Genomic DNA, 18,470 nt, shown 5'->3' on the forward strand with positions numbered 1-18,470 from the left:
GTGTCATGTACACCACCTTTTATGCGGAAACTACTTGTCCAATGTCTTATATTCCCCATAATTGACTATGGATCAGTCGTATACAACGACTTATCTGAAACTTTGAACATACAACTACAGAGGGTACAAAACGCATGTGTTCGTTAGGTGACAAATGCCAGGCGTGATGAACACATAACACCCTATTACATACAGCTGCAATGGTTGAAACTCCATGAACGACGGGAAATCTCAGTAGCCGTTGCTACGCACAAAATTCTCAAACTGAGGACCCCACCCTACCTATATAATGCATTTAAATCAATGGAGTAATTAAATAACAGAGATAATAGGTTTACAGAAACTACCCTTCCAATTCCACTTCATCGTACCACTAAATTTAACAAATCTCTTGTTCGCACTGCATTCCGTATCTCCAATGTCTTTAATCTTCACCGTTTCGCAAATTACAGGAACTGCACCCAACTAAAGCAGTCCTTAACATCTGTCTTCCTGGAGGAGTACGCAAGGGGCCTGAGATCAGGTATTCTTGTGTCTAATAATAAGAAATATGTATATTTCTAAGACAATTGTTTCTGTTTTTATATTCCTGAGATTATTGTAGCCTAAAATATTAAAAAATCGAATGATATACTTTATTACTTATGATTTATGTTTAAATTTTATTGGAATTGGTATCTGTATTTTAATTTTTAAATTTAATGTTTAATTTAATATTTTAATATTATAAAATGTAGTTAGTATATTCATAAACTTGTATTGTGTTATAAGTAGACCCTACATAAAGGGGATTTTCAGCCTCAGTGGCATGTATATCATCATTATCAATAAATTCAATTCAATTCAATTCAATTCAATTCAATTCATAGTCCATCGATAATTAAATAACCGATACGAATTTACCCTTATTGGAATACTACCTTCATCCAACAATTTTTTTTTGAAAAATTCCTCTGGAATGAACTTTATGAGTCCGATGAAATGAAATGTCGTATGGCTTTTAGTGCCGGGATATCCGAGGATGGGTTCGGCTCGCCAGGTGCAGGTCTTTCCATTTGACTCCCGTAGGAGACCTGCGCGTCGTGGTGAGGAGGAAATGATGATGAAGACAACACATACACCCAGCCCCCGTGGCATTGAAATTAACCAATTAAGGTTAAAATCCCCAACCCGGCCGTGAGTCGAACCCGGGACCCTCTGAACCAAATTGCAGTACGATGACCGTTCTGCCAACGAGTATAAGTCCGATTATGTTTACAGACGACACGCATTCATAAAATTATTGATTACGTTACTATTTTGTGTGATATGGAAATATCTTTCCTACACTGATTTCATTTATATCACTCAAAGAAACATGTTATTACCTCAACCTGCTTGAAGCTTATAATCTCACTGAGTATCTTCCTTTTTGTGTTATTATATATTCCTATAACATTCTTGGACATAGTTCGTGAAATCCTTTACACTTACTGCTTTTGAATAATAAACAAACCTGTTAAAATAATATTACATATGCCTACTACATAGTGTTTTTAGGATGACTCTATCCTCATACTGGCATCAGATTCATATCGGACTTAACACATCATAGTATTCTGCACGAACCTAAATTACGTACCTTTCACACGTCATTACATGTTATTAACAATCATGTTCATTCATACTGAAACTGTTATCAGTCGACGATAACATAAATATCACATTTAAATTAGTTGAAAACGTATTTTAACTCAAATCTAAGCACATTACCTGATCTGATATTAAACACGCGTCGTCTTGGTTAATTTTAAATATTAAAGAGGAAATATTCCAATATCTACGTAATTCACATAAGAGAAAATTTACTGTCCCGACTGTATCAATGTCTATTCGCTTCTCATTATGGTTTTATCGGGCAAACGTGTAATCAAGCTCTCCACATTATCTTAGTGCGAGACTTCTCCCACATTCATGGATCCCATTTCTATGTCATCATAATTTACCTGAAACACCTTAGAAACTATTATTCCACATATATTACTATGTATACGCATCTTAACTAGCATACAGCATGAAATATTCATAAGACAATTTTCATTAATTCCGCGATTAACAGATATTTCTGTCCATTTTCTGAACTATAACTCCCTAATGTTCATACGTTGGTCATTTCACATATAAAAGCCTGTAGAATACGGCAATTACTTTTCCTCTTCGACTTTTTTCTATCCTAAATATACTCCGGTTTACTCAACTCCAAATTCTTTCTCAGAAACATTAATTTCTCTTCTTGCTTGACAATAAACTTCATTATATTAATTTGTATTATTATGTATTGCCCTTCCCTACATCATGTGGTCTTTTCTTCAACTTCCGTGTTTACTAATTTGACACCTTGATACTTGGAACATATGATTTCATTCATGATTTCTATAATTATGAGATCCCATTCCTCAGTACATGGTGTACCGTTCCTTTTATACTATCTCGTTTCCCGAGTCTCTTTAGATTTAATTACTTTATCTCTTATGCGTCTTTCACGTTTTTTAATTTCAGCGGCCCAATAATTCGCATTAATTAATTAATTGATTCGCTAATTGATCCGTAATTATTTTATTCTTTAAATATTATTCTAATGAATATAAACACTGCTGTTTTGACTGTCATTCATATTTGATCGTAGAATACCCAACCTCCGAAAATCCTTTTCCATATTAATGAATCAGACGCAACTCTTCCTTCATGTGATATGTCACAATTACCTTATACTTGGAATGTGGATTAATCAACATTATACTTTTCGTATCATGACCTGTAATACTTCCATCATTTCCTGGGTGTTAATTGGGTGTTATCATTTAATGTCAAGTGAACTTCAGTTCTAACATACTAGGATAGCCCGTCATATTAAACGATCGATCTTTTCATGTGTCTAAAATCCCAGCATTATTAAAAAAATAGCACTTTCACGTACACAGACTGGAATGATACTCAAAATCCCGAAAGATTTCTTCTAATTACAATTCCATGAGATCAAATGTTCTAATACAATATTCCAAAATGTATGACTTTGTCAGCTGTATCCTTTATTTCTAGTCATACTGGCAACGTAGGGATAGAGTGCTGTCAATAAAGAATAGCAATAAACGAAAAATGTGTCATCATTAGTACATTGTATGAAGAAAAACAATGAAGAATGTCATTGTATTGCTAGACGAAACCTTTTGCTATATACGGCAAGCAAGAAAAATCTGCACCAATCGTTCATAAAATCTAACTAATATTTATGTCGTGTATAATAAGCACGTTAGCTTACTTGTAGTTTCATATTCATCTTCAGAAGTTTGGGTGGTGTCATCGGTCGTTCTGTAATCTGAAACAATATATTGTACAAGATGTGAGTGGGAAAATGCCATATCATATAGTCTTAATATCTATGGATTAAAATGCACAAAACTCTGTTTATAATCTACGATTAACTTCCATCCCATAGCGAACACTTGCAGTTTCCAATCCATAATACAATCATTATTATACATTTATGTAAGTTGGTTGGTAATCAGTCGTATTTTGCTCAGTTTCTTAAAATTACATAATAAGTGTTACTTGACGTATTTTCCGATGTAGACTGAGTGGTTCTTTTACTCCAGAGTGATAACATATAACCTATACTGTATTATAATGCGTAACACTATGGTGTTCGTCCCTATAAGTGAGCATCATTCGACAATAAACTAAAATGATGATCACTAAAATTAGAATATCTAAAATTAGCTGCTCTATTGTGCTTCACTTATCAGAGTGTGTACTTTGAACAATTCTTAATAATTTGTTGTATTGCAATGTCTCATACCCTTAGTGCAATATGTTATTCAGCCACTTCTGGCTCAACGAACCGAGAAATGGTTGATGATTATGATAATGCCTGTTTAATGGGGCCTAACATGTAACATCATTGGCCCTCCGAGAAATGGAATGGCATCTAAATTTATCAATATTTACTGGTAGACGATGTTATAGCTGGACCTACCGTTTGAGCGTGCCAAGAATATCTCCACTCAGTGACAAATAAGGCGATATAGAAAGCCAGGAGAGACCTACTACATAATATTCATGCAAAAATGATAATGTTGCCACTGCGGCCTCTTCGTACTAATTAATGCCCCAAATGATGGCTGGAGGGTATGGGAACTTGACCGACCTGAGAATGATGTTAAAGTTCAGTGGTAGAACTGAATTGACCGAGAGGTAATATAGGATCCAAACCGATAGCGCTCCCCTGCAGGACTCTGTGTATCGCAGTAAGCCTGATGCAGGTACATATCCGGCCATCCATTCACCTAAGCAGTAGCACAATTCATACACAATTTCAATATAGTGTCATTAATCACCCGGCTTGCGTTGTTCGTTGCACAATGAACCATTCCAGCCACTTGATGGAGAATCAATGGTGACCTGCTGGAGAGTGAAGTTGAAGAATATAGGTTGTCATAACACTTGGCACATTGTAACGGTTGATAAGTGTGTATGTCACAGTCCTCCGCTGCGAAGTTAACTCTATTGAAGGTTCTACCCAAAAGGACAAACCAATCCTCCATACATGTGGATCCTTTCTCTGTTTCGTCTACTTCTGACGACAAGTCCCTTATCTTCTTGTGTTACGCCTGTCTTCGTATTTTCCTACGTAACACGGAGTATACGGACAAGCCGTTCAGCGAACAGCGTTTCCATCGGACGCGTTTAATTCTTCTCATGTCCATAACACGACCTCTTTGAAAGTCATTCATGTGCCTGTACAGTTCCTTCACTAGAAATATTCCTTTATTTTTAGCATTTATACTAATAGGATCATATCATAAAGCGTGAAGTGTGATACCGTTGACTAAGCAAGATATAAACAACTTCCCTTAATGTGTGTGATGATCTTGATTACTTTTGTAATGATGCATCTCTTATGGATTAGCTCTTATCAGTACCGTCACTGCTTATTTATGTTCGTAACCAATACAATAAGGATTACAGCATGACGAATATATAAATTTTGATACGTTGACGTAGGGGATGCAGTTCTTGTGCATGAATACCTATCAGGAATCAAATTTGGATGGCACCATAAGAGCAATTAGCGTGAACACCCTGTTCCTTTCCCGGAAACGCAGACAAAGGGTGATAGGGAAATGTAGGAATATGGTGGCGTTATTTAAACTAAATTTAACCAATAAACGTTCATATAAAATATAATATGAATTACTTACGTTGTGTCTCATAGGTTGGTTGAGTCGCATCCGTACTACCACCTAGGTAGTCTGTAAAAAACAAAAATAATAAGCAAAGCATTACAACTGTTCGTTTTAAAGTCCAAAATTGAATTATAACGCTGTCCTGCAGCACCACTTCAGGGACAAAGTGTCCTAATCCAGCGCTTCTTCGTTGGCTATCTCCTCAGTACTAACCTACTGCTGCATCCACCCCATAATAAGTAAGAATTTCTTTTCTACAAAAGGAGAAAGTGTACTCCCTAAACGTATAGGAATGTAGGTAGTAACTCATTTGGCTTTCATTATCAGATATTCACACATCATTGGCATTTGCCGTGACCGGATTCTATTCATTTTCCATACACAAGGTATGGGACTAATAATTACAAATGTGCATCGTTGGCATTTTCGATTGCTTAAAAGGGACGAGTTACCGTCGTAACGCTTAGAATACTAACCTTTTTCCATGGCAATATTCACTATTTCAGAGTGTGATGAAATATTATTCTTATTATTTTTATTATTTTATTATTATTATTATTATTATTATTATTATTATTATTATTATTATTATTATTATTATTATTATTATTATTGAACACTGTTACAGCAATAAATGAGACTGAGGTTTCGATGAGTGCTACATTTTGATCTTTCCTCTGCCAAGAGACAAATGGAAAAATACCGAATCCAAAAAATAAATAGCAACCGGTTCATTGTACTTCAATAAATGGTAATCAGTAGATCCTGGATTTATCATCAGTAATCGGTTAGGATGCTAACTTATTTGGCAAGTAGCAAGATCCGTCTTTCTTTCCGATTCTTGCGTTGCCGAAAACATTCGACGTGTTTGTGAGGCGATAAACCACTAGCAAGCAAAAGAGTCCATACTGCCGCGGGGATGAGCGGATTAGAAGGTACAAACCCTGGCCTTTTTGGTCCTCGAAGTTGTCAGGTTCGATCGCGTCTGCGTCAGGTGAGATTCCAATGTCTTATAATACATCAATCTCGTGTCATTTAAAAGGAATCATTTGAGACAAAATTCAAGCACCTCGGCGCCTCCGAAAACCGTAAAAGCAGTGGGCGACACTAGTTACACACTTCCTTCTGCGGTTAGTTCCTACGAAAAATGATGTGAACGTCTAGCCTGTAGATTCGCAACGAATACAGTAAATAATTGCTAAGCGGACTTGCTGATGATATTTAATACCACATTTTGCCCCAGTGAGGAAAGTACAGTAGTTAGAACAACATCACTCTTCATTCCTATGGTATGAATTTTAATAATACTATTGTTTTTAGGTTTTTACTCCAGAGTAATAACATATAACCTATACTGTATTATAATGTGTAACACTCTGGTGTTCGTCCCTGTAAGTGAGCATCATTCGACAATAAACTAAAATGATGATCACTAAAATCAGAATACCTAAAATTAGCTGCTCTATTGTGCTTCACTTATCAGAGTGTGTCTTCTTCTTCATAGTACCGTATCAGGTCCCCCTGACGTTGGCGATCACTGTGGCGAATGCAGAACGATCTCTAGCTAGGTGGAAAAGTCTTTCAACACTGTGAATTCCAGTCCATTCTTTGATGTTTCCAAGCCATGATGTTCGCCTCCTCCCGACACCTCTTCGACCCTGTATTTTGCCTTGTACAATCCGCTGTAAGATGAGGTAACGGTCATTTCTAAGGATGTGGCCAAGGTAAGAGATCTTCCGGAGTTTTATTGTTTGAACGAGTTCCCGACTTGCTCTTGCCCTTCTGAGTACTTCTTGGTTCGTTAGTCGTGCAACCCACGAAATCCTGAGCATCCTACGGTGGATCAACATTTCAAAGGCTTCCAAAGGTTTCACTGATATGTTCTTGAGAGTCCATGTTTCCACACCATATAGCAAGGCTGACCATATATAGCACTTGACCATCCTCTGTCTAAGTTTTAAATTTAAGTAGTCATTGCAAAAGAAAGATTTCATTTTTGTAAATATTTTTCGTGCTATTGCTATCCTCTGTTTCACTTCTTTCTCGGGATCAAGTTGTTCAGTGACAATGGCACCCAGACATTTAAAAGTGGTTACTCTCTCAATCTGTCGGTTGTTTAGTTGTAAGATTGCCTCAGCATTGGCACGTCTGCTGAAGATCATGAACTTGGTCTTGTTTACATTTATTTTTAGTCCCACGTCCTCACTTACTGCACTGATATTATTGAGCAGGAGTTGGAGACCTTCAAAATTGTCACACAGGATAACTGTATCATCCGCATATCTTATGTTGTTAATTATGCCGCCATTTACTTTTATTCCATATTGTTGATTTTCTAAAGCTGTTTTGAAAATTTTATCCGAGTAAAGGTTGAATAACAATGGAGACAAAACACAACCTTGTCTAACTCCTCTTTGGATGGCTATGTCGTTTGTAGTTTGATTTCCGAAACGGACAACGGCCTTTTGTCTCCAGTAAAGGTTTTCAATAATGCGGATATCTTTGCTGTCAACTCCTATATCCTTTAGGAGTTCTACAAGTTTTGGATGTTGTACTCTGTCAAATGCCTTTTCAAAGTCAATGAAACAAGCAAACACTTCTTGCTGTTGATCTAGACTGTTCTGAATTAGGATATTTAGCGCAAACAATGCTTCCCTTGTACCAAACGAATTTCTGAACCCAAACTGTGTTTCGTCGAGGTCTTGTTCACACTTAGTCTTGACTAGCTTGGATAATTCTAACGTTAAACACTACAATCTGTATAAATGACCACCCAACGCAAAAAAAAAAAAGCATCCATGTCACATCACTTTGTGACATTAAAATAAAACAAGACTCTGTACAACCCTCGAATTATGTCAAACAACATTATTGATTCTGAAATTTCGACATCCCTGAAAAGTGTTACTCCCAACATAATCATCTCATTTCCCTCGCTTCAAAAAAAAAAAAAAAAAAGAATTCAAATATTTATTAAATGAGGCTATTATAAATAACGAAATCTGATCTCAAACACTTTACCACACATGACAAATACAATTAGTGCCTTTCGAGTAGCGAGCTCTATTCTAACGGCTGGTCGAGATAATGGAACAAATCTCCCCTCTGCTGTTATCGCAGACGACACACACATGGCTGCTAGTCGTGTTTTAACTGGCATTAAACGAGACAACAAACACGATCTCGCTGGCAATTCACAAAATATATAATTCTTGACCCACATAGATTATGCGAAGTGATTTACTTTAAGACGTCACTCAAACATTCTTATATATCATTGTCCTATTCCTTTCTCAATAATTTACACAAAATAACTCCTCGGGTTTTCTAAACTGAACATCCGAGCATCAACACTACAGGATTTCAACAACCTGATTCACAAATCTTTCTTACTTCCCATTTCGCAATACTTGAGCACTTGCTTAACACAACAAATCTTGACACGACATTAATAGGGAAAATCTCTCTCGGGTGACCCTCAACGCCGTTACACAAACACTCTGTGACAATTAACCATCTCTCCCCGCATATCTTTATCTAATATTTCCAAAACCGGAATTCACAATCTTGACTTACAAAACAAGTTTTTCCCGTTATTTTCTTCTCATCAACTCTACAAAGTTATTTCGGACATTGGAATAGAAATCCCCTGTAACAAATTTTAATCGATCTCGCCTCGTAACTTCCCTTGATAAAAAAATTACATCGCTTAACAAGCTGGTATGCCTTCACGCCAGCTTTAAATGAATAACCAAAGAATACTCTTACAACTGATGAGCCCTAATGGCACGTCTGAGCGAAACTCTGCAAACGCACAAGGCCTAACCACCCAAAAGCTGGTTCTATTCCCGTGATCGTAAGATCTGCGGCCGTGAAAGCCTTCCTTTAAAAATTGTATCTCCATGGGGAGAACATATTTTTGGGAACGGAGAATTTACTTTTCCTTTAGCAGGTTAGCAATCCCTATTTGCCAACATGGCGGGACCACGTGGTTGGTCTTCCACTGCTGAGCAGAGTCTTGGAGGAGCGTCCCAATCCAACTGATGAGCCCTAATGGCACGTCTGGGTGAAACTCTGAAAATGCACACGGCCTAACCACCAAAAAGCTGGTTCTATTCCCGTGATCGTAAGATCTGCGGCCTTGAAAGCTTTTCTTTTAAATACTCTTACATAAATTTCGTCTTTACGTCGAACAAAATTTTACGATTAATTAATATCTTAACTTTGATACACCACAAATTCAGAAAATAAACGTACGGAAATGACACTTTATTTTACACATTAAATTCGTTTCTCAACCATCAAATCTCTACTCTACAACATTTCACACGCTAGTTTCGCGATTCCCCGATTATCCAAGGAAATAAAACAAATGACCTTTTGTCATATTTCTCGGATCTTTTAACGAAACAAAATGGTGACCAAAATGAGTCACAGATACATACTCAAGAGAAACGGTGACATCATGAAACAAATAAAAGCATTTTTACAAGGTGATAATTCACCTACCTTTTGAGTCGCTTACCTTCTTCCATCATAACAAATTCACCAGCCTCCCAATCGTTTTATTTAGCCATCTCGACAGATAGGGGCTTTACAAACATTTTCCCTTTTATTTTATTTACCTGAAAATAATGACATAAGCAAAATAATATACCCTTCACATGCTTTCTTCCTTGCACGGACCGAACAAGTCTGTGGAATACCGAACCGCACTTGCAATATTTTAAAATGATATGATTATTTACATCTTAAATTGCAGGAATATGCAGGATCGTGGCATTAGAATGACCGTCTATTACCTGTCCCTGAAAAATGACGTGATGATTCAAAACCTATCTCCACTTGGAGATGACACTATAGCCACCTCGGCCAAAACCTGTCTTCCCTTTTGACTTATTTTTTCAAACGCTGGTTTATAGAGTTCCTCGGAAATGCGTGGTCTCTCCTCGAATTCAATTGACACAATGCGTGATTCCAAGATAGCGCGTAGCTCTTTTATAGTTTCTCTCCCACTCTCATGCTATTCTCACTTGCCGATGAGAAGTTTACAAACACTTTTCCTACCCCATAAAAATGTATTGAAGACAGGTTCCACTGTAACACGTATTTGTTAACTAGCTGATGTGCCTGTGCTTCGCTACGGGATTCTCAGAAAGACTGACTTTGTGGTTTTCCTAACTGAAATAAACATAGGTCATTACAAAAACGTATGAATGTAGCGATTAAAAGCAATGCTATCATATAAAATACTCGATCAAATGGAAAGCCGCACGTTTTATCACTTTTAACGAACAGTGCTGCGGTTAGATTGCGCTGCCAATCTAATAGTCCAAAGTTCCAGAGCTGGGATGACCAGGCCGTAGATTGCCATGAACACTCATCTGCCATTATTTCGCTAAATATGCACACTGTTCATTCCAATCCGTGCCTCAGAGTAGGGATTGAATAGCCCGAATGCTATGATGATCCAGTGTGTTACGTACCAGTAGTATCAGAAAATTTATAAACCAGGGGAATGGCATGCTAAAGAAGAAAGTTATTTAACTCCCCAGCTACTTCCCATCAATATTCAGGCAGGCTGTTACATTCTGTACGACTGGGCTAGTTGACCGTGTGGTTAGCGGTGCGCAGCTGTGAGCTTGCATCCGAGAGATAGTGGATTCGTACCCCATTGTCGGCAGCACTGAAGATGGTATTCCGTGGTAAGGCCTAAGGCACTCCTAGCCCTTTCCTATCCCATCGTCGCCATAAAACCTACTAATGTCGGTGCGACGTAAATCAAATAAAAAATACTCTGTACGCAGCAGTAATCCTATCTACCGGAGATGAGGGGCAACAGAAGACACAAAGCACATCACGACAAACAATGGTCAATGTAATGTTATTGTTGATCAATGTTATGAGCTTTCTATATTGTAGGCCTACACATTTAGTTTTCTTTCGACTCTGTGATTTGTGAAATATTTTATACCGTAAACTGTAGTTTCTTATTCTCCGACTTTACATACCGATTTTCATTAAATACTATTTACCCATTTTCTCGTTACTCTGCGGTGATATGGACTTAGTAACAAAAATCCAAATTCATGAATATCTTTGTGATCATAGACAGTACGGTAACAATGTATAATACATGAACAATAGGACATTTAATACTATATAACCTTAGTTATGTAGCATTCATCGATTACACCTCTAATAAGAAATATTTGAGAATTACATTTTAGGCCTTCCCCTAAACTACCATTTCACTCAGCGTGAATAAAATAATTTACAGCCTAGACTATAGCGACTTATTTCCTGACTTTGCATACCGAGTTTCATCAAGATAGGACTACTAATAACAACAATATTTGAGAATTAAATTTTAGGCCTTCCCCTAAACTACCATTTCACTCAGCGTGAGTAAAATGATTTATAGCCTAGATTGTAGAGGCTCATTCCCCCGACTTGACATACCGATTTTCATTAGACCACTAATAACATAAATAGTTGAGAATTCAATTTTAGGCCTTCCCCTAAACTACCATTTCACTCAGCGTGAGTAAAATGATTTATAGCCTAGATTGTAGAGGCTCATCCCCCGACTTCACATACCGATTTTCATTAAATTATCTTCAACCGTTTTCTCGTGATGCGTGTACATACATACAGACAGACCGACAGACAGACAGACAGAAATTACGGAAATGTAAAAAGTGCATTTTCTTGTTACTATGGAAATGACTGATACAGAAATACCATTATTTTCAAATTCTGAGCAATGTACAGACAAAACTCTTATTTTATATATATAGATTCTGTTATGTATTACACGAAGGAATACTTTAGGTGTGTGGCTCATGAGGCTTATTAGCCTATAATCATTACACTTGCATGTCTTTTGCTTCTTTGGCAACGTGATGAATGTAGATAACAGCCAGTCAGGTGGGATGTCTCCAGTATTATATATAGTATTGAACAACTTTACCAAGAATTGGATTTGTCTTCATTTTAAGAAGTTCTACAGGGATGTTATCTGGACCTGGTGATTTCTTGCTTTTTGAAACTTGCACAGCATATAGCACTTCTGATTTAAGAATGTCAGGGCCTTCACAATTAGCTCGTTGGTTAGATTCCTCACCTCTCTGATCACAGAAAAGTTCTATCAGATAATTTTCCCAAGTATTTAAAACTTCTTCATTAATAATAGGCCTGTTTGTAACGTCAACCAGTACAGAAAGGTTACGTTTTCTGTACATGCCAGCTATTTCCTTTAATTTTCGATGTATATTGAACAGATCATGTTTAGACTGAAAGATTTCCATTTCCACACATTGTTCTTTCATCCAGTTCTCTTTCGCAGCACGTATTTCTTTCCTTATGTGGCGTTGTAATTTTTTGTATTCCTCTGCATCATTTTTTACTAATCTTCGTTGTTCCATTAGTTTAAGAATATCATCTGTCATCCATTTCTTTTTCTTCATTGGATGTATCTTTTGATCTTTGTTTTGAAGAAGTATCTCTACCCGACTTTTAAACTAATTCCATAAATCATTTGCTGTTTCACAGTTAATGGTATTGATTTCTTTTAAATGCCTATTCAAATCCTGAGCAATTTTCTGCCGAGCTTCACAATTTTGCAGATTAGGTGTATTTAGTACCTTTCTTCTAGGCTTATTCTTCATGGTTTTTGGACGAACTCTTACGTTAGCTATCAATGGATTATGATCCGAGGAAATATCTGCACCTGGATATGCTGCGACTCTTTTGATGGAATTTCTGAAACGCTTATTTATCAGAATGTAATCAATTTGGTTCCTTGTTGAGTCAGGATTCTGAGGATCATCTTTAGGAGCTTTCCATGTGTATAAACGACGTTTTGGAAGTTTGAACCATGTATTGGTGAGAACCATTTGATGTTCTACACAAAATTCGTACAGCTTTTCTCCCCAGTCATTGCATTTACCAAGCCCAAATTCGCCTACCATGTCGGAACGACGCCCTTGACCAATTTTTGCGTTGAAATCACCCATTATGACAGTTATTTCATCCTTCTTCAAGTCTTTAAGAACAGTTCCAAGTTGTTCATAGAATGTTTCTACTTCGTCATCGTACTTTTTGTCCGCTGTTGGTGCATATATCTGCAAGATGTTTACGTTAAAAGGTGAGCATGAAAGCTGTAATAACATGATTCGATCAGAGACTGGTACAAAGTTGCTGACATACTTCGTAAGTTTAGAATTTATAAAGATTCCGACTCCATTTCTATGATCTTTATCATTATCTTCGCTACCAGAGTAATAGAATGTACCATCATCACGATGACATTTACCTGCACCCGGCCAGCGAACTTCACTAATTCCTATTAATGGTGTTCTTTTCCTTGATAAGATTGTCAAGCTTGCCAGCTGCATAGAGACTTCTGACGTTCCAAGTCCCCATTCTTATTGCGGAATTCACTAATTTGAGCCGGGAGATTCTTAGCACCCCTCGCCCATTTAAGGGCTGCCCGGGACTAGGGGCGGTTTCTTTCTGATTCCTCGCCATAGTGATTTCCTGGGAATTTATACCAGTGTGGTTTCCCCTTGCCTTCACTGGTGTAGACTCAGCCGCCCCTAACATGGAGAACAGACGCTGTTGGTAGCCGCTCCTAACATGAAGTACAGACGCTACCTGATGGATTCTAGTGGCATTTCCTCCACTAAGGGACCATCACCCTCCTAAGGGAGCTCCTCCGCCATAAGCCGTTGGCTCCTTTAGGGTGTCAGGTTATTTCCCGCCGCCCAACACTCGGCGTTGAGTCGCTGGCTGTACGGTCTACTCCATACCGTAGCAGGATAATCTGGCCAGACAGGAATCAGAGTGTGTACTTTGAACAATTCTTAATAATTTGTTGTATTACAATGTCTCATACCCTTAGTGCAATATGTTATTCAGCCACTTCTGGCTCAACGAACCGAGAAATGGTTGATGATTATGATAATGCTTGTTTAATGGGGCCTAACATGTAACATCATTGGCCCTCCGAGAAATGGAATGGCATCTAAATTTATCAATATTTACTGGTAGACGATGTTATAGCTGGACCTACCGTTTGAGCGTGCCAAGAATATCTCCACTCAGTGACAAATAAGGCGATATAGAAAGCCAGGAGAGACCTACTACATAATATTCATGCAAAAAAGATAATGTTGCCACTGTGGCCTCTTCGTACTAATTAATGCCCCAAATGATGGCTGGAGGGTATGGGAACTTGACCGACCTGAGAATGATGTTAAAGTTCAGTGGTAGAACTGACTTGACCGAGAGGTAATATAGGATCCAAACCGATAGCGCTCCCCTGCAGGACACTGTGTATCGCAGTAAGCCTGATGCAGGTACATATCCTGCCATCCATTCACCTAAGCAGTAGCACAATTCATACAAAATTTCAATATAAAGTCATTAATCACCCGACTTGCGTTGTTCGTTGCACAATGAACCATTCCAGCCACTTGATGGAGAATCAATGGTGACCTGCTGGAGAGTGAAGTTGAAGAATATAGGTTGTTATAATACTTGGCACATTGTAACGGTTGATAAGTGTGTATGTCACAGTCCTCCGCTGCGAAGTTAACTCTATTGAACGTTCTACCCGAAAGGACAACCCAATCCTCCATACATGTAGATCCTTTCTCTGTTTCGTCTACTTCTGACGACAAGTCCCTTATCTTCTTGTGTTACGCCTATCTTCGTATTTTCCTACGTAACACGGAGTATACGGACAAGCTGTTCAGCGAACAGCGTTTCCATCGGACGCGTTTAATTCTTCTCATGTCCATAACACGACCTCTTTGAAAGTCATTCATGTGCCTGTACAGTTCCTTCACTAGAAATATTCCTTTATTCTTAGCATTTATACTAATAGGATCATATCATAAAACGTGAAGTGTGATACCGTTGACTAAGCAAGATATAAACAACTTCCCTTAATGTGTGTGATGATCTTGATTACTTTTTTAATGATGCATCTCTTATGGATTAGCTCTTATCAGTACCGTCACTGCTTATTTATGTTCGTAACCAATACAATAAGGATTACAGCATGACGAATATATAAATTTTGATACGTTGACGTAGGGGATGCAGTTCTTGTGCATGAATACCTATCAGGAAAATCAAATTTTTGTGGCACCATAAGAGCAATAAGCGTGGACACCCTGTTCCTTTCCCGGAAACGCAGACAAAGGGTGATAGGGAAATGTAGGAATATGGTGGCGTTATTTAAACTAAATTTAACCAATAAACGTTCATATAAAATATAATATGAATTACTTACGTTGTGTCTCATAGGTTGGTTGAGTCGCATCCGTACTACCACCTAGGTAGTCTGTAAAAAACAAAAATAATAAGCAAAGCATTACAACTGTTCGTTTTAAAGTCCAAAATTGAATTATAACGCTGTCCTGCAGCACCACTTCAGGGACAAAGTGTCCTAATCCAGCGCTACTTCGTTGGCTATCTCCTCAGTACTAACCTACTGCCGCATCCACCCCAGAATAAGTAATAATTTCTTTTCTACAAAAAGAGAAAGTGTACTCCCTAAAAGTATAGGAATGTAGGTAGTAACTCATTTTGCTTTCATTACCAGATATTCACACATCACTGGCATTTGCCGTGACCGGATTCTATTCATTTTCCATACACAAGGTATGGGACTAATAATTACAAATGTGCTTCGTTGGCATTTTAGATTGCTTAAAAGCGACGAGTTACCGTCGTAATGCTTAGAATACTAACCTTTTTCCATGGCAAAATTCACTATTTCAGAGTGTGATGAAATATTAGTCTTCTCATTATTATTATTTTTATTATTTTATTATTATTATTATTTTTATTATTATTACTATTATTATTATTGAACACTGTTACAGCAATAAATGAGACTGAGGTTTCGATGAGTGCTACCTTTTGATCTTTCCTCTGCCAAGAGACAAGTGGAAAAATACCGAATCCACAAAATAAATAGCAACCGGTTCATTGTGCTTCAATAAATGGTAATCAGTAGATCCTGGATTTATCATCAATAATCGGTTAGGATGCTTACTTATTTGGCAAGTAGCAAGATCCGTCTTTCTCTACGATTCTTGCGTTGCCGAAAACATTCGACGTGTTTGTGAGGCGATAAACCACTAGCAAGCAAAAGAGTCCATACTGCCGCGGGGTTTGAGCGAATTAGAAGGTACAAACTCTGGACTTTTTGGTCCTCGAAGTTGTCAGGTTCGATCGCGTCTGCGTCAGGTGAGATTCCAATGTCTTATAATACATCAGTCTCGTGTCATTTAAAAGGAATCATTTGAAACAAAATTCAAGCACCTCGGCGCCTCCGAAAACCGTAAAAGCAGTGGGCGACACTAGTTACACAGTTCCTTCTGCGGTTAGTTCCTACGAAAAATGATGTGAACTTCTAGCCTGTAGATTCGCTTCGAATACAGTAAATAATTGCTAAGCGGACTTGCTGATGATATTTAATACCACATTTTGCCCCAGTGAGGAAAGTACAGTAGTTAGAACAACATCACTCTTCATTCCTATGGTATGAATTTTAATAATACTATTGTTTTTAGGTCCGACTAACTACTTCTTGACGGTTTTTGGGGACGCCGAGTTTGCAGAATTTTATCCCGCAAGAGTTCTCTTACGTGCCAGTGAATCTACCGACAAGAGACTGACGTATTTGAGCACCTTCAAATACCACCAGACTGAGCCGTGATCAAACCTGCCTCAACCGTCTGAGCCACTCAGCATGGCAGTGTGAATCTTAAGCGGCATTTCCCTGGTATGCATCTTCACTGACTTCTAATGGTTGAACTATTTGGCGATTCAACAATTTGCAGTCCTTGCTTGCTTGAAATTGATAGCGGCATCGCCAAACACTGATTTCTCTGTCCATGTGTTTCTTTCCACGTTATGATGAAGTATCCGGAAGTCAGAGCTGAGAGCCGAGTTGAATTCAGATCACACTCGCTTCGTGTATATGTCGAACCGTTTGTAGATATACTACTAGTTGCATATCAGGTGCGGGTACTCTGCTCACATTAGCCTCGTCATCAGATTCGCATACGACCTCAGGGATGTGGTATCCTGCTGGATGGCGGACGGTGATAAATTACCATAGAAGTATTTATACTTGGAAGAATGTTTTCGTGATTTTATAAATATTTTCATTCTTTTAGGATGATATACTAGTTAACAAGAAAGTAGAAAACAAGAGACTAACGTTTACTAGGTTCAATTTTCTCGAATTATTTATTTTAAGAACTGTTTTAGAATTATATTTCAACTTATAATATCATACAGTTATTATTTGAAAACAGTCAGTCTTCACTGAGATAACCGAGATTGCTTGGTTTGACGTTCAAAATACCATTTATGTAGCTGGTTTTTACTCATTTTTAATTAACGTTTGTAGACGACACCAGAAAACATTTATTTGACCAAACCTGTGTTTTGTTAATATTCTTTTACAATGTTGGATTCAACACCAACAGTAAATCATCCATTTTACTTATATAACTATCATCAATATGTTTTTTCTATTTATATTAATGACATTTCTGAAGTCTTTAAAAGTAGTACTTTTCACATGTATGCTGATGACTTACAAGCTTACTTCCACTTCAGTCCCACTAACGCACCTTCTTGTATAATGCATTTCAACCATGATATCTCCCGATTGATCGAATGGAGCGCAAATCATAACCTCCAATTAAATATGGCCAAGACCCAGATTATTTGCATAGGTTACTCAAAACTCCTGAAAACTGTTGACCTCAAATCCCTCCCAGCAATAAAAATTCTAGATTAAGAAATCCATTATAGTGACACGGTTAACAATCTAGGACTCATTTTCGACAGAACCCTATCCTGGTCTGATCATACGTCAAATGTGATCAGAAAAGTTGTTTCATCCATGCATACTTTGAAACGTAACGTGTCATGTACACCACCTTTTATGAGGAAACTACCTGTTCAAAGTCTTGTATTCCCCATAATTGACTACGGATCAGTCGTATACAACGACTTATCTGAAACTTTGAACATACAACTACAGAGGGTACAAAACGCATGTGTTCGTTAGGTGAGACATGCCAGGCGTGATGAACACATAACACCCTATTACATACAGCTGCAATGGTTGAAACTCCATGAACGACGGGAAATCTCAGTAGCCGTTGCTACGCACAAAATTCTTAAACTGAAGGCCCCACCCTACCTACATAA

The 18,470-nt window shown here is 37.8% G+C and overlaps 1 protein-coding gene across 1 annotated transcript in view; it reads right to left on the bottom strand.

The window, feature by feature from the left end:
- Nucleotides 1–18,470, bottom strand: part of LOC136857914 (uncharacterized) — a 175,974-nt gene that overhangs the window by 56,183 nt on the left and 101,321 nt on the right. Inside the window, exons 22-24 of the mRNA XM_068225176.1 lie at nt 15,526–15,576; nt 5,238–5,288; nt 3,299–3,355 (exon numbers count right to left, since the gene is read on the bottom strand). Of these exons, the coding sequence (XP_068081277.1) occupies nt 3,299–3,355; nt 5,238–5,288; nt 15,526–15,576 (159 nt within the window). The remainder of the gene's footprint in view (nt 1–3,298; nt 3,356–5,237; nt 5,289–15,525; nt 15,577–18,470) is intronic.

The sequence above is a fragment of the Anabrus simplex genome, chromosome 1 (assembly GCF_040414725.1).
Source record: "Anabrus simplex isolate iqAnaSimp1 chromosome 1, ASM4041472v1, whole genome shotgun sequence".
NCBI lineage: Eukaryota > Metazoa > Arthropoda > Insecta > Orthoptera > Tettigoniidae > Anabrus > Anabrus simplex.